The sequence below is a fragment of the Carettochelys insculpta genome, chromosome 1 (assembly GCF_033958435.1).
Source record: "Carettochelys insculpta isolate YL-2023 chromosome 1, ASM3395843v1, whole genome shotgun sequence".
NCBI classification, from domain to species: Eukaryota; Metazoa; Chordata; order Testudines; family Carettochelyidae; genus Carettochelys; species Carettochelys insculpta.
Window position 1 is genome coordinate 214,359,963 of NC_134137.1, and position 18,222 is coordinate 214,378,184.

Consider the following 18,222-nt stretch of genomic DNA (forward strand, 5'->3'; position numbering starts at 1 on the left):
TCTCAGCATAGCCATAACCACAGTGTGACAGACCACCTCCATGCTTTAAAGAAAATGGGTTATAAATATAAATATGCATAAATATGCTTTTGGATGAGACGTGGCTTGTGACCTATCATTTTTAATCTTATAAACCAGGGGTCAGCAACCTGTGGCTCCGGAGCCACATGTGGCTCTTTAAGGAGTTGCTTGCGGCTCCCTGCTCTGCTGCTGCTGAAATAATGGAACTAAATGCAATTGGTTTAATGGCTGGCAGGGCGGCAGGACCTATTAAATCAACTACATTTAGTTCCATTATTTCAGCAGCAGCAGAGCAGGGAGCCGCTCCCCCATGTGCAGGCTTTATCTGCCTCAGGGGCTCCAGGAGCTGCCATCTACTTACACAGTTGATGTGAGCACACCGGTGCCTGCATTTCACCCAACCATATCTGGCCTTGCTAAGGCTCCTGGCATCCTCAAGTTGGTGGACTATGAATTGTTTGGCAGGGTGCAGGGTAAGTGCGGGGAACAGGGGCCTCACCCAGTGGTAAACACAGGGCAAATGTGGCAGGACCAAATGCACATGCATGGAGATTCAAGCTTGTGAACTGCAGTGTGTGTGGCTGAGGCCCCTGCAGCAGGGAGCCCTGTGCTGAGGAGCAAGGGCGGGGATGGGGGGCCCTTCCCGATCTTGCCCCACTGCACGCGGGGGGGGGGGGGGGAGGAGTCCCTTGCCTTTTCATAAGGACTTGCAGGAGCAGCCTTAGCTGGGCAAAATGTGAAAAAGTTCAGAGGGTGAATGAGTCACCAGGGCATTGCGTGAAACAAGGGGCAGCCCTGCTAGTGCCACTGCTGGAGCTGCACAGCTCCCCTGAGAAAAAGGAAGAGGAGGTGGAGGTGGAGGGAGCAGCAGAGGGGAAGCAGCAGCGGCCATGGAAGAGCAGTAGCGTCATGTGCAAGTGGAGGAGCTCATTGCTTTTTTTTGGGGGGGCGGGGGGGTTTGAAGCTGAGAGGCATTAATCCAGGGAGTGGGGCGGGCTGTTTGGGGCAGAAAGTGTTCAAGCCTGGAGATGGGGGGCAGGTTTGGGGAATGGGTGGGGAGACATGAAGGGTTGATGAGAACATTGCTTCCTCCTGCTTCAGAGACGATCCTCAGAAGCAGCATTTTCCTTGTCCTCATTTGCTCTCCAATCCCGGGGGGAAAGTAACAAACTTTCTAACTGGTACAAATCACCGTGCACGCGCTGTTCTTAAAATGGTGGTTACAAAAACTACAGTTTGACGTTACTTACTAAGGACTGTCTCACATTCACATGCATTGCAGCTCTTAATGTATTGATTTTGTTACTGAATTTGAAGGAAAAAAGTCTCTTGTTGCTATTTTGGTTGCAGACCCCGGTATAACCTGATGTATCTGTCAAACCTACTTTTATGCACATATATTTTTTCTAGTTGAAGTTCTCAGTAGGGTCTACACATTTGATTCCAAATGCTTGTCTCTGTGAAGACCTCAACGGAAGGTGTGGCTACCCTATTACGTGAGTATGGCTTGTGAGGGAATAGCAGTACTTAGCAAACTTAATGGGTGTTAATCCACATCTGAGGAATTTGTAATTGAACATGCAATCCAGCATAGAGGCAATGACTGATTGCCTAAAAAGGACCTGGACAGGTGGCTCACTCATGTGACAGGCTCCATCTTAGAGGATACGGTTACACAAAGAGAACAATGGAATTCCCTCCACAGGGAATTCCCTCTCTCTCGTCTTCAGACTGCCTTGGAAATTGCCTGACATACCCTAAGAAAGTACCACAGAGAGAGCCGTGCTAGCCTGTATTCTAACAAAACAAACCCACAGTCATGTAGCACCTTAAAGGCTACCAAAATAATTTATAAGGTGATGAGCGTTTGTGGGCCAGGCTCACTTCTTCACATCTGTCCTATGAAAGCTCATCACCTAATAAATTATTTTGTTAGTCTTTAATGTGCTACATGACTGTGGGTTTGCTTCGTTACACCCTAAGAAAGACAGAACTTTAGTGGACACCCAGGTCAGGACAAGATTATTTCTGTCCTGAAGACTTGATATAAATACAGCTATTTAAGGCAGAACTCACAAGAAAAGAATTAGCTTATCAAACCCAGTGTAAATTGTTATTACCTGGAGAGGGCTACCATGCTGCATAACTCCCTTTCATTGACAAAGGGGGCGTACCTGATGAGCCCTCCCTCTGCAAATCATTTGCACAGAGAGAAAAATTTATTGGGGGTTTTGATCCATTCGGGGGTGGGGGGGTGGTTGATTACCTGGGTGCCGTGCCTTAGAACTGCTTCCACCCAGAGCTGTGGTTAAACAGTGCTGCGTTGCTCTGCAGGGTGGTAACCCCCACCCTGGGCCTTGGCTGGGGAGACCTGAGGACCTGGCCCAGCAGGACAGAGTGGTGGGGAACCCCCAGACAGCAAGAAGGTGGGTCTCAGTGGCATAAACACATGAGGGAACATCCCAAGGGGACTTCTGTGACTGCATCCCTTCAGACGCAGTACATCACAAAATGCTGCACAATGTCCCACACTCCACTCCCCAAAGTATTGCAAAAAAAAGCAAATATAGCCTGTAGGTGAGCTGTGACTTCCAGGGAAAACCCCAACCAAAAGGCCATTAAAAGATGGAAAAGAGTGAATGATGATTATTTACTTATTAGTCCTACCATCACCACCATGGACACTGTTAATTTTTTAAGATAGTGATAAGTGATCATATTACCGGCTGACAAATTGAGTCTCCCTTCCCCTTGAGAGTGGAGCCATAAGAATTCAAAGAATGTATTAAAAATTTTATTCTGCTTGTTACCTTTCCTGACATGTAACGAGTTGGCCTACTAAATTATTTCAGGAATTCTAGAATCTTGGGACCTTGGGTTTCATGGACTGAAGTTAAGCATTGAGTTGTACGTAGATATTAGTGTTCATTTATTTTGGAGGTGGAAATGGAGAAGGTAAAGTTATTAGCATTAAACAGCAGGAGACTCAAACCTACGAGTGCAAATCAGAAACACCTGATTATCTGCAGTGAAGCTAGACTGATTTATACCAGCGACTGATCTGTCCCCAGTGTTTCAGCTTTAACTGAATATCTTTGCATATGCTATGCGTTTAGATTAGCCCTTATATTTTCTAAGCCAGGAGCTGTACAAAATTTAGCCACACACCATGCCCACTGCAGTTCTCAAGACTGAACAGCTCAAATGTTTAAATATGTGTACCATTTTGTTATCTACAATCACTGTAACAGACTCCAAAAAAAATCCTATAAACTCAGTTGAGCCACAGATGTACAACAAGGGCTTAGATTCCATGAGAACAGATACCATGTCTATGGATCCATTACACTTTCACCAAGTTTGTGTACTGCGCACTGTTCCAAAAGACATCTGCAGAATACAGCATGTACTGCAGATGTCCCAGTATGCGGTACATACACCAAAACAGAAGCAGCTGTAACACTTTTGAACAGTTTGGTTCAACTGAATACTCAACCTCATAGGCTTGTACTGGTGGTTTATATTTTCCACTGTTCTATATATAAAAACAAACAAAAAACAGCACAACAGATTAAGCTCCAGGCATAGAAAAGGTATACAGGTTGAACCTCTCTCGTCTGGCATTCTAGAGCGCCCCTAGGCACTGATGGCAGATGAGAGAATTTGCGGGACAATGGGAGGTCATATTGTCTAACATATTACCAACACTTTGGCTATGTCTACACTAGCCCAAATCTTAGAAATGGCCATGCAAATGGCCATTTCGAAGATTACTAATGAGGCGCTGAAATGCACAGTCAGTGCCTCATTAGCATGCCACTGGCCACGATTATTTGAAAGTGCTGCTTTTCGCTGACACGTGGCTCTTCCAGACGGGAATCCTTCTTGAAGTTCCCAGGGTGCTTCTGAAAAGGACCCCTATTTGGACGAGCCGCACGGCAGTGAAAAGTGGCAATTTCGAAGAGCTGTGGCCGGCGGCATGTTAATGAGGCGCTGAAATGCACATCGCATGGCCATTTCGAAGATTTGGGCTAGTGTAGACATGGCCTTTGACTGCCTACTGGGCTCCTAGAAGACATTTAGGCATAAATCACAGCTAAATAACAGCACAGAACACTGAAAGCCAGGACTGATGGCTGTAAACTAACTTTATGGGACCATGGGAAACTCGGGCACACCCATAAGTGGATGTCCATCTAACGAAAATTATGAAGGATTATGGATGTTGCCCGATGAGAGATTTCCAGATTAGAGAGGTTCAACCTGCATTTTTAAGAGTGTTTAACAGAATATCAAGCTAAAATGAAATGTTCTCCCCGCAACATCAGTGACTATACAAATAAGCTATTGCTGGGCTAGGATGTATGCTAAGTTTAAGCCTAAATGGGACCCTTGTTAGCAAACTACAATATCCTGAAAACTGGAGTTTGTTATAAAATAAAGCCAACCATTAGCCCGAAATCCTTCCTGGCTGATAGCAACAGAGCACCCACTTTATTGACAGACCCTCATAGGACTTAAGTATGTTCATGAAGTCAACCGAAGTCATTCCCTGGTATCAGACTGCCATAAAGAAACCCAAAAGCTCTGGTAGTACAGAACGAAAGGAGAGAGGGAAAGGGCTAGTACAAAGTCTACCTTCTAGGACAGCTGAGAATTCAGGCCCTAATATAGACAAGACTTCAGTGAGCTCACATGTCTATAGTGATTGAAGAGGTAAGTCTTTGCAGTATTTGATCAGCTCTGTGGCTGCAGGAAACAGGATGACTGTGGAGCATCCACTGGGCTCACAGAAGCCGTACAATTATTTTGATGGAGTCAGCTGCTAAAATATGGCCCAGATATATAATTTAGCTATACAGAACTCAATCAAAACACTGGCTTGTTAGTAAAGAACCTTGTAAGCTAAGGGCTTTCTGGCACTACATCTAAGTGGGTGCGTCTTTGAACTCTATTACAGTATTGTGTATATATAGCACATGACGGAAATCATAAACACACTTTTCTGTACCTCCAGTCTGGCTTTCCCAACTGGTAATGGACCATTACTCATAAACAACAGGAATGGTAGAAGGGAAGCATGAAGCTGAAAACACTTAAGCTAAAGGTGTCTGCTTTTACTCAAGTATTGGGGATTTTTTTTGGGGGCGGGGGGGGTGAAAAACAATCTTCTTACTTTTGGAAACTCACCTCTGCAAACTGGAACATAGGTGATTTCTGACACGCTTCTGTCGAGTTAGATGCATCAGACTGGCAAGTACTCGGGGAAACCTGAAACAGTAATGACAGGGAATAAAACATCCATGACGCTCCTACAAAGAAAGCAGCAATATCTAGTACCAAGAAATACTGTGTAGCAGTAACTGCACCATTCAGATACAATGTTTAAAGAGAAGATGGGAAGCATGATGTTTCATAATACTGGATACGCCAAAAGTCAGTGATTTTATAGTCAATACCAGTATTTTGTCATCCTTTTTATACACTGTTAAAACATCAGTGAAGTCTAAGTATGGCATTTGGTTTGATTTTCACATTTGTGAAAGGTTTTATGAAACAAGTATTACAAGGTATCCCAAAATTAAACACCCACATGACTTGTGTTGGTCATGCTGTGCGGACTGCTGCCCCTTCTATTTGCAAATGCCTTGTGGAGGAAAAAAAAATCAAACTATTCCAAAAGCAAAAACAAAATCACAACCCTGCCCCTGTCCATTTCAGAAGCAGATTACACTTGCTAAGTGACCAAAAAATGTATTTACTTATAACATTAAAAAAGCAAGTACTTAAAAGCAAGGAAATGGGTAGTTAAAGGTCAGCATAAATCTTGCATTGTTCACATAAAGACAGACATGCATGCAATTTTCAAAACTGCTTAGTGACTTAGGACTTTTTTGAGTGAAATTCACTTGACACAGAACAAGCTAACAAGAACAGGACATTTAAAACACTATTTTGAGTGTCAGAATAAAGGCTATTGTGATCAAATATGCAATTGCATTGAATTTGACTTTCAAAAGATTTTTAAGTGACTTGGGAGAACAAGTCCTATTTAAAATGTAATATAAGTTAGGAAATATATTTATGAAATGCCTTTTTTTCCCACCATGGAAAACGCTGCTGTATCAAAAGAACCATATCTGCAGCTTAATTAGAATGTTAGCACTGCACTGTAAAATTATGTACATGGACTTTTGGAAGCTGACCAATAGTCAAAAACGAGGAGGCTTTGTGGAACTATGAGTACTATATATACATTGCCCCTGTCCCAAGAAAAATATTAAAAGATAGAATCTAGGAAGCCTCCCCATACAATTCTTAAATCCCAGGTGTAATTTTCTGCATTAAGAAGATTTTAAAATATTTTTAATGAAAACATTTTCATGAGCAACCAGGACAACTTCCAGAGCATTTGTATCTTGAATTCTTCACGACAATACATTTGCTCATTGCAATTATTAAAAGATGTTGCACACCAAAACACAAAAGGGCTTAGATGCCCTCTCTCATGTTCCAGATACAAACATTTGCTCCCCGCTGTGCTGCGGCATTTAGTGGTCGGCAATTTTTGGTTTGGAGGGGAGGGGAGGGGAGATTGCTGGTTGTGCAGTACATTAAATGTGTGAAAGGTACGGAGACCTCTGGACAAGTGCCCTTTTTTGGCTCACATTATACATAAGCTGAAAAACTGACCCACCAGCAGCATAAGTAGTGCAACTCTGGAGGTTCACAGGCTAAGGCTCTCTGTTGCCATTCAGCTTGGGCATTCAGTAAGACAACCAGGAGGAGAAAAGGCCCCAGAATGTCCAGCTGTTCGTTTGCAGTTTGTTCCTGGGAGTCTACTCACTGCAGCATCGGCACAGATACTGCCAAGGAATTTGCTACATGAAATTCTGGTATCACCCTGCTGCTGATCTCCCACCTTGTTTAGCCTCTTACGTTCACTAATCGACTACATCCCCCGGGCCCCACATTACCAGTGCAGTTCCCATGCTACAAGAGAACGTGATTCCACACAAACAGCTCCCCAAGACTACCGCTCCTCCTCAAGAAAGTTACCCCCCCACCAACAAAATTCCATTCTTGAGTGTTGTAATCCGTACTCCAACAGAACCTCATCAAACAGCAATCTGCCATTCTGAACGGTTACTTTTGCTTTCTCTCAACCATTATCTAGCATCATTGGGTTGTAGCAAGACCATGCTTAAAAAAATACTGCTCAGTACATTTGCTAGTGTAAGGCAGAGTAGCATAAACCACTGGAACCTAATTATAACCACCACAACGATTGAAAAATTACAGTTATGTTGCACACCCCTTGACTTTTAACAGAACTGGTTAACCTTGGTCTATCACATTGATGGACAGTTTCCTAAGAGTAAAAGTCTATGGCATTTGGCCATTACTTATTAAATGTATAGAATTCAGTCATCTGCTGTGGTGCCTCAGCCATTAGTGAAGTCTGCTGTAATAAAGGCCGATAGAATAATAGCGTGAAAAACCTTCAAGAGCTTACTTTTTGCCTTTCAGGCAGAGCTCCACACCTGGGTGGTGTGGATCCCCCATCAGAACGTATGCCGCCTCAGAACTGCCCCAGCCAGTATGTGACTGGAGCAGAGAGGAAGGCCTACATTGTACCTCCTTTTCCCACTGATTTTGGATGGTGGGCCTGGCTAGCCCTATGCAGAACAAGGGCTGTAAGTGGGCTCTGTTCTGGGGGGGGGGGGTGGGAGGGGAGGGACACGCAAAGGGAGAAGAGGTTCCTTGTCACAGCACACTTGCATGCACCGTGGTACAGGGGGAGAGACAGAATCTTTGGCCTTCAGCTGTTTGTGCAACTCTGCAAGAACACAATGGCTGCGTCTACACGTGCACGCTACTTCGAAGTAGCGGCAGTAACTTCGAAATAGCGCCCGTCACGTCTACACGTGTTGGGCGCTATTTCGAAGTTGAAATCGACGTTAGGCGGCGAGACGTCGAAGTCGCTAACCCCATGAGCGGATGGGAATAGCGCCCTACTTCGACGTTCAACATCGAAGTAGGGACGTGTAGACGATCCGCGTCCCGCAACATCGAAATAGCGGGGTCCTCCATGGCGGCCATCAGCTGGGGGGTTGAGAGATACTCTCTCTCCAGCCCTTGCGGGGCTCTGTGGTCACCGTGGGCAGCAGCCCTTAGCCCAGGGCTTCTGGCTGCTGCTGCTGCAGCTGGGGGTCCGTGCTGCATATACAGGGTCTGCAACTAGTTGTTGGCTCTGTGTATCTTGCACTGTTTAATGAAAGTGTGTCTGGGAGGGGCCCTTTAAGGGAGCGACTTGCTGTTGAGTCCGCCCCGTGACCCTGTCTGCAGCTGTGCCTGGCTCCCTTATTTCGATGTGTGCTACTTTGGCGTGTAGACGTTCCCTCGCTGTGCCTATTTCGATGTTGGGCTGAGCAACGTCGAAGTTGAACATCGACGTTGCCAGCCCTGGAGGACGTGTAGACGTTATTCATCGAAATAGCCTATTTCGATGTCGCAACATCGAAATAAGCTATTTCGAAGTTGGGTGCACGTGTAGACGTAGCCAATAGCTACTGAAAAGCAACTGTTGGTGTTTGTGAAATAACCATGGCAGTAGATAATCAAGCTGGGACTGATACTTATCTTACAGAGTTGACATAGGCATAATTAAAATAAATTAAAAGTAATTAAAAGTAAATTGAGTTTTTTCCTTGAACTGCCCTCAATTAAGAATGGGTTGTTCGCAAAGTCTGTCCAATATTCCCCCACCCACACTCCCATTTATTTAGGCCCAAACCAAGAACAGCTTTTCCAAGTCAAGGTTCAGCTGTAAACAAATGAATTTGGAATTTCAGCAATGTAAGAGTCTAAGACCATCACAAAGACTTACACATGCGTAGCCCTGCTGAGTTAAATGTTAAACTACATACTTAGGTCTTTTATCAGGGCCTAGAATGGTAATGCAGGTTGAACCAATCTCATCCAGCAACAGGTGTGGTCCATAATCATTTGCATTAGTCAGATGTCCACTTATCATGGGCTGTGGCCAAGCTTCCCCATGGTTCCATAAAGTTTGTTTACAGCCACCAGTCTTGGTTGTAATGTACACGTAAATGTTTTCTAAGAGTCCCATAAGCAGCGGAGGTGTTGGTAATGCTGCTAGACAGTATTGACCTCCCCTGGTTTGTCACCAGTAAGGTCCCAAGGGTACTGGACTAGAGAGGTTCAACCTGTAGCAATCACCAATCCTCTACTTTTGTTCACTGCAACTTAGTGCCAGCTAATGCTCAGCAACACAAAACGGACACTGGACCCTCTCTCACAACTTATACCCCAGTAATGCGGCTCTTTGTAGTTAGTAACTGAGCTAAGAGCTCAACAGGCAAGACTGCGCACCTCTTCTACTCAAAGCAGAAGAGAAGCATCCTCATGCTTTGCTCATATTTTCACTTCTCCCCAAGTTGTCCCAAAACCTAGCCTAAAGTAAAAAGACAGAAATGAAAAATTTCAATGATTGACACCCTATAAATACCTTAGACCAGTGGTTCTCAACATTTCCAGGAGGCTAATTTGTCTTGCATTCTCTCAACATTCGCCCCTCACTTCAAATTCGCTTGCTTACAAAATCAAACAAACACACAGAAGTGTCACAGCTGAGAAATTCCTTATGTCCTCAGTTTTAACATAGCATTATAAAATTACGCAATCAGAACATATTGGACTTACATTTCCACGCCTAATACATAGAGCAGTATAAACAAGTCTTTATACGAAAATGTAGTTTGTAGTGACTTTGCTGGAGCATTTTCTCTTATTGAACAAGGCAAATATCTAAATGAGTTGATGTAGCCCTTGAGGTACAACTTCCCCGGTTGAGAGCCACTGCTTTAGATTGCTACAAGATTAGATGATGATAGGTTACACAGATTGAGGGCAGGAGGAATCATGAGTCAGAGCAAAACTGCAGTACTGCTGCTTAGAAGAACATGCCTGAAGTAACTCATGGAACCCACTAGGTGCTGCTATAAGTCTAACAAAAATCACCACTAACAAGGATATTATTGGTGAAATGTCAAGAGTCATTTCCCTTGGAGACAATCCAACCAACTCCAAAGCTCTGATTCTGCACAATGTGTTTTCCTTTTGGGGGGGCGCGCCTTTAATTTCTCCTGTCCACCTGCCTAATAAACTCAACCTTGTGTTTAAACACTGTGCTGGCCAGCAAAATCTTCATAATCATGGAAAACGATGTAGTTGATTGAACAAATATGAAAGCAGGGATGTAGCTGGTGGCATGATGAACACAGGAATGGGGGCAGAAACTACAGAGCTACTATGCAAATGCACGTTTGATACTATACAGCTTTCCCTCCCATTGATAGCTTTTGCAACTATAAGCAACGCTTGGCACATCATTCAATGTAGCCTTCACATAGAAATGCATGTATTTCAAATAATTTAATGAGGTTTAAAAGCTATGTATCATCATGGTTCCATTAATCCCCAAATAAATGTATGTTCTTTAAACTAGTGGCTCCTTTAATTTAGATTTAATAGCTAGTTGAGTGAAGTACTTCAACGCATATTACTGCCTCAACAGCTAGGCTTGGTCTGTTTCACCATCATGGGTGGGTTTTTCACACCATGCACCCTTGGCTAAATGCACCAGTAGCGATGTCATGACTACATACAACACTTGCCAAAGGATTCTGAAAAGGGAAAACTGACAGGATTCTTGTGAATACACCTCACGCTGGGCTCATGTTACATAAGGTGAGCTTCAGTTTGATTTACACCTCTCAGCTTCAGAAGCAGGGACAAGCTGCTTGTGCTGGAGATAGACTGTAAATGCCAGCATTTAAAGGGGTTTCACAAAAGACAATTATTCAGATAACTGATGCCTGGAAGCTGCTAGGTCCACAGGTGGTGGAAGGCTGTGTGTCTCTTCTTCCCACCCAGCAGTGGTGGTACCAGCCTCATGGGGTCACAGGGCTGAGTGGGGAGCTGGGCTCGGTCCTGGGTGAGCTGGGATTGCACCACAGGATGTGGCTCCAGGTTCCAGCAGCTCCCAGCAGAAACAGGGGAAGTGGCTGGGCTTGCCGCACTGCCTAGGAGAACTGAAGCACTCACACACCATCTTACAAATCTTAACTAATTGTCACAATAGCCTTTTAAGTGCCATCCCAGACCACAGTGACTTAGCAGGGCTTTCTCTATGATTGCTCTTCTTGGCTGCTGTGGGTCGCCTGGTGCCTGGCAACAGAACCGAAAGCACAAAGACTGTCTTTTCTGACAAAGACAGAGCTTGTGTGGGAGAAAGGGAAGAGGTGTTTGAGTGGGAGGCAGATGGGGAGGGGAGGGAGAAGGGCAGATAAAGAGCAGACAGGTCTATAATCAGAGTGCATAGTGCTACAGAAGTGGGAACGGTTCCCACTGGTCCTGAAGCTCAGGATTCATTGACTACCTAGCTGTGAAATTCACTGGCAATATTTATCTCATCATCTCCACCTAGAGGCAGGCCCATATAGATAACAGCCTTCTATTACCGCCAGTTACTTAGTAAGCGATAGAGTGAAGCATTGCAAAGCTAAAGATCCCAGACTTGCTGGACATTGAACTCCCTTAAACACCTTTCAAAATCTCAACCGCTCAGTTTTTCTGGCTGTCACACATTTAACCACGTGACCCTTGAAGCAATCAGACTACAGATGTGTATGCTGTTTGCTAGTGGGAAGTGTCATTACATGAGGTTGCCTCTCATAAGCGGCCAGATTCTGACACACACTGACATGTTGAGTGACACTTCTCTTTGAAAGCACCTGATTGCTGTCAGAAGAACACTCCTGCAGTAAGCCAGCATTCCACCGCAGCACAGGGGGAACTGTGGCCCACCATGGTGGCAGGCAATGGTTAACAGGCATCTCTACTCACTTGGCTTAGGCCGGGGGTCTGCAACTGAAATAGCGAGAAGAGCCATTTGTTTAAATTCAGTTACAAAATCAATCCTTCAATGTATGTGAATACAAGATGGTACTTAATATGTAACGTCAAACTACTTTTTCTCAGCCCTACTTTAAGAACAGTGCGCACACAAGGATTTGTACCAGTTCGTAAGGTTAAGTTACCTTCAGCCCTGGATTGGAAAGCAAACGAGGATAAGGAGTAGGGGATAGGCTCTTTAGCACAAGGGAACAATGTTCATATGTCCCCCAGCCATTCCCAGGCTCTATCCCCCTTGGCCCACCAACCCGCCTCCCATCTCCAGGGTTTACTTGCCTCAGCCACCAAACCCACTCCCCCAGCCCCACCTTAAACCTTCTTGGCCCCAACCCTGCCCCATCCCCAAGATTAACCCCTCTCAGCTGATGAGCTCCCTCAGCTGCATGCCCTGCCCCAAGCTGTGCACTGAACCCAGATCTGAGTTGTCCACCTGCAGCTCTCCCCCACCGCACGCGCTCTGGGTCTCCTCGCCCCCAACTTCTCAGGTCAGAAAGTGCTTGCAACTTTCCCGACCACTCCCCACTCAGCGGCGGCGGCATCGGCCTCACTGGGTCCCAGGGCTGGGCAGGGAGCTGGGCTGGCTCCTGGGGGAGCTGGGATTGCACCCCAGGATGTGGCTCCAGGCTCCAGCAGCAGAAACAGCAGGAGTGGCTGAGGGTGCCGCACGGCCCAGGAGAAGGCTCTGGCCCTGTGGGGAGGGAAGCTGTGATCGGCTCCGAAGAGGCCTCTTCCTCCTTCTCAGGGGGGCTGCACGGTTCCAGCAGGGGCAGACTCGGCGGTCCCTCCCCACAGCTCTCCTGCTCACTTCCACCACCGGCAGCACAGGCAGCAAGTGTGGAGATTCTTGCTTTACTACTGGACTCCACTCGTCTAGATTTTTTGGTTTCCCTACTGTGAAGACATGGATACTGCGCGTTCTGTTTTTACAGGAGACAGGTTCCTCCCAGTGGTATTGGAACAATTTTTAGGGGGAGGTGCTGAGTTAAGCCCCTTTCCCCCACCTGTTCACGTCCCTCCAACGGTTGACAACTCTCCTGGACTGTACGCCATTCGTAGCAATGGTGTCCAGTCCATCAGGTCCAGGAGAGTTGGCAACCCCTAGCCCCTTGCCATCCCAGGCTGGGGCCAACTGCTAAGCTCTGGACAAAGGACAGGAGCAGAGCCCTGGGCTGGCATCAGGACACTGGCTGGCATCTGCACTAGCGGTCTGCACACCAATATTGGCAGGGCCACCAGGTGACAGAACCCCGTTGGCCAGCAGAACCTGCAAGGCTGGACCCTGTAGAGTGGCAAAACCAGTGGGACCATCAGGACACCACAGGTCTGGTGGGACCCCACAGGGGCTGTTCATATGCCAGGACCCAGGGCTGGCCCTTATTTTGACCATTTCTGAGATAGATGGATTTTGGAACAGGAGTGCAGAAAGACAAAAATATTTTATTAGACACACTGCTCCTTAGTTTCCAGAAACTCTGTGTCTGTTACACGTGTGGTGTGCAACCCACTCAAATCTTATGTGAAAAACAAGAAATCCAAAAGGAGGGCTATTTGCGTGCTGAAACCAATGTAAGTAATTCCTATGAACACAAACACTCAGGCGTTCTGGGGCTTTCAGAGGCCCATTTCATAGATAACTCCTCTGAGATCATCCAAGTGGAGACAATTTAAATATAAACAAAAAAAAAAATGGATCGTATCCAAAGAGGAGAGCAAAGTTCTTTGGGTCTTTTTAGTGAAACAGAGACCCACTGCTTCCAGTTAGTGTCAGTAGGAATTGTGGGTGTTTAAAAACCAGGCCCCATTTACAACAACCAACCAAATCCTTTTTCCTCCCAGGAAAAGTTGTTGTAAATCCCAAATATGAAAGGCTGTATCTCTAGACTCAAGACTCAGAAAAGGACCAAACCAGACTTTGTTTCGCCGACAGAACACCCTCATTCCAAACTTAGAGTCTGGCAGGGTTTTTCTCTACAGCAGTGCCTCAGAGTGCTAATTCCTAAAATGACACAAGGAATTCTGCTCCATGAATAGACTTGTAGGATCCTGAACTTGGATCTTGGCAGATAAGTTGAGGAGCAGTACATTTCAAGTGCTTTCTAATTTTTGCATTTATACAAACCTTACATATACAGTTGTCAGCTTTTATAAGAGATAAATATTTGGAAAAAGGAATGTAAGCCACAGGTCCAAATTTTCAAATCTGGGTATCAAAAATTTCACGTGTGCTATACAATACCCATTATAAGGCACCTGGCCTGGCCTATTTGAGCCAGCAAGTGTATGACTCAGGCCCTCAAATGTATCCTAAATAGCAACCAATGTGCTGAAAACTACAGCGGCTAGAACCAGAGAAACAGAAAGGTATTTTTTATTTACTGAAGTCTTACGTAAACACCAAATGTTTGTATTTCAGTGAATGAATGACAAAGCATTTATACCTGCTCTGCATAACAGAGTCTTAATTAACAGGACTAGACTATGATACCCTGAATGCATGCTAGCACTTGCAGCCCTATTCAAGGTTAAAATTTGCATATGACTAATGTACAGGTATTATTATTAAACATGTATTTTGCTGTATCGCCTATAGGCCCAGGTCAGGAAGGGCGCTGAGTTGTTCCAGGCACTACACAAATGCACAGACAGAGACTGTGCCTTCCATGCTTGCAAATCCATGGTCTAAACAGGGGAGAGCAAAGTGGCGAGGAAAGAGGGGGATTTGGGTATGGGGAGACGAAATTTTGTAAGGAGGGTGCAGCATGATCGGCTGCTGGGTCTCAGGCTCATCCATCTCACTAAGAATGTTGAAATATGTTACTGTTTTTATGTATGTGTATTCACATTTGTATACCAATTAATAAAGTTTTTACATTCCACACACTTATTGTCTTACATGGGCTAAAAGTTTTTGTTTTGTTTTGTCCATATTAGCATAGCCAAATTTTCCATTGGATTGGTTTACACCTACCCCTTCTGCAGTAAGATCTGCAGCTCTAGAATCGAGCTGATTAGCCATCAACGGCCTCACAAACAGGAGGTGACAGGAACACGTCCTACTCATTATCAACTAAATGCCAAGCCAAGTGCTACAGTACAGAAGACACAACACAATCGTTCCGAAGTGTATTCAACGGTCTGATGAGAGTCAAGCCTTGTTTCTCACACATGGGTAGCACCAAATGTTGGCTAAGATGTCTACCGCATTAATACCTGCTCATCATCAAATATTCTTCTTCAGCTGTCCTACTAACTTACAGGTTGGGGATGCGGGGGAAGGAGAGTGTGTTACTTACCTCTTGTGCAGTGAGGGCATGTTCCCCAGCTAAAAGCAGCATACTCAGCCCTCCCATCTGCGTCGGATCTATTGAAGACAAAAACAAATATTAAGGCGATTCATCTGCATGCTGGAAGGAGATACTGTCTACAGTTAGAAGTCTCAAAAGGCTCCTTGTCACAGATACTCCAAAGCAAGATGCTACAGAGCCCGTCCAAGAGAACCACAAATCACCATTTCTGCATACTCTCTGGGACAGACGTTCAAAGCTGATGGAGGGATTTAATTGGATTTGTTTGCTTAACTCCCCTTTGTGCAGATTTACAATTTTACTGCCACAGGTTCCAAGCCCTACAGTGACGGGTATCTTTAAAACAGCAAGTATGATCTCACACCAAACATATGCAGAACAGCAGTGATATCACAAATATTTACAATGGGAATGAAAGCGCAGAATGGGGCGTAATCCTCCCCTCAGCCACAGAACAAGAGAAGGGGAGGGACCGTATCAGAGGTGAAGCTTTCTTTTAACAAAAGGGAGGCATGTTTTGATTTTTACTTATTTTTAAACCAGAGCTGAATTGTGTTCAAGCATGCCAGGCTGCCAGCTCTGGAGACCGTGACTTCTATTTATCCACAGCACCAATACAGCACAGGCATCTGGTCAGGCAAATTGTCCACGTCAGCCAGCCAATACGGTGTCAGGTAGAGTTCAAGTAACCTTAAAAAAAAATCTGATTTCAACACTGCTCCTTCCAGGCCTTCTTGAATGTCAGGAGTTCCGACATTAAAAAACAATTAATCCAACAAACAGGGACACTGTGTATTTTACAGAGTGGCTTCTTCTGGGAACTCACAACACTTGAACCCTTTATCATCACTGACGGCCAATATTAGAGTAATGTCCAGAGGCTCTATTGGGCAGTCGGGCACTGTTTGGCTAGATGCTGTACAAACAATAAGATAATCTGTGGAGTAAAGATCTCACAAGACAGACCAAGTGGAAGAGAAAGAAAATAATTACTCTCATTTTGAAGATGGGGTACATCTGCACTCAACACTAAGCCCTGCTTCTGCCCACACATAAACCAAAATCAGTTTGACTCTGGTCAGCAAGCAGGCAGGAGCTGGATCCTAGGACCATGCTAGGGGGTGGGTCAAACCCAGAGTTCTGCTGCGAACTGTGTTTAAGCCCTGTCATTCTGCAGTGCAGACAGAGGTCAAGCTACAGACCCAACTCAGAAGGTCTGCTTAACGCAGTACGGATGTGTTAGCATGGGTGGGTCAGCAATTCTAAGCTCAGATTTACAATGTCATATGGATGCTCCTGTGCAGGCTTGAAAACACCAAGTCCTCATACGTAGGTCCCACGAACTTGAGGTTACGCTGCAGGCATACCCAGAGGCACGGAGAGATTAAGTGACTTTCCAAAGATAATACATGCTGTCTGCGAAGGAGTTGGGAATAGAGCCCACATCTTCAAAATTCCTGTCCATTATTACACAAGCATTTTTCCTCTCTCAACTTTAAAGGCTACATTCACAGGGTTAATTATTTTTACGCTGGTTTTATAGATGAGCAAACAGAGGCTCAGAGAAGCTAAGCAATTTGCCCAAAGGTCAAAGAAAAGGGACAAGCTGACTCCCGATAACTGAAGAACATTTCCTCATGTTTGAGTGACGCTCTCTAGGCTTCACATAAGTGTAGAATTAATTTTGTGTCTTATCACAATGAGCACTGCTAGGAGCCTTTTTCCAATTTCCCATTTTATTTCTCAGGGGTTAAAATTAAAGCTTAATGGAGTCAAATATGAGCTTAAAGTCTTTTAGTAGGGAGAAGAAAGAAAATAATCCTCAAAGTGAAAATACGTTGGTTTGGTATCTCGGTGTGGAATTTGTAAGAAGAAATGGACAGAAAAAACTCTGGGTGCCGAAGGTAGCAATAGAACAAGAAGGGAAATCAGGCACATTACAGAGCAGAGGCATTGTTTCATTAAGCCAAGCTGTCCAATTGTAAAAGCCCTCCTCATCAGGACAGCAATCCGACTATATTGACAGGCAGCAGTTCTTGTCCTTTCAGTCGGGATTGGGGGTGGCGGGGAAGCTGGGGAGGGGTGCTGCAACAGACACTGAAGTCACGTATTTAAAAATAAAAATCAAGAGGAGGAAAAAAAAATTACAGCGTAGCAGAAAGCTTAAATTTAATTTGGTGCATAGGCAACTAAAGAATAGACCTGCTGCAGCAGAGAGCAGGAGGCTGGATGTCTGCTCTTGAGGACACAAATGCAAATATCAAGGTTCCAAATTACAAAATGAAGTAACAAAATGGAGAAGATTTGTGTGATAACAGACTGCACTCTGTCTGCGCACTCTTGTGCTTAAGTGTTATTTATGGCACGTGCAACAAACTAAGAAAGGTAGTTTAAAATAGTAAATGCAGATTTAAATTTACTGACAGGTATTCAACACCAATAAAGAAGAGATTTCTCTCTCTCATTACAGGCTTTATTTGGAAAAGAATATTAAATATTAATAGCATAATGGAAGTTGACTTATGACCTCAACTGTAGCTTTCTGTCTTGCTAAAGCATACAACAAGAGTATCACTTTGTTTGCATATGACATACTTTACTGCCACTACTACTGGATATACAACAGACACTGAAAGAAATGCCTATGCAACAGCAATACTGTTCCCAATACAGTATCTGCCTTTTAAATTCGTCTGAGCTTTGCCTCATGCATTACAATATATCTTATATGAGACATCTTTTAATAACAAAACTATTATTTCTACTCTCCTTTCAGAACGAATACATAGGCACTGGTAGCAATGTTGGATAGACAGAAGCCTAATGCAAGTGCCAGATGTCATATACATGATTTAATACCGGGTGGGGAGGAAAGCTTCTTCTTGCACACAGAGTA

The 18,222-nt window shown here is 44.7% G+C and overlaps 1 protein-coding gene across 2 annotated transcripts in view; it reads right to left on the bottom strand.

The window, feature by feature from the left end:
- The window catches only part of BBX (BBX high mobility group box domain containing), a 209,667-nt gene that overhangs the window by 73,689 nt on the left and 117,756 nt on the right, over positions 1–18,222 (bottom strand). For both annotated transcript variants that reach the window (XM_074998974.1, XM_074998983.1), the window contains 2 exons: positions 15,315–15,382; positions 5,212–5,292 (listed from right to left, as the gene is read on the bottom strand). In XM_074998974.1, the coding sequence (XP_074855075.1) occupies positions 5,212–5,292; positions 15,315–15,382 (149 nt within the window). The remainder of the gene's footprint in view (positions 1–5,211; positions 5,293–15,314; positions 15,383–18,222) is intronic.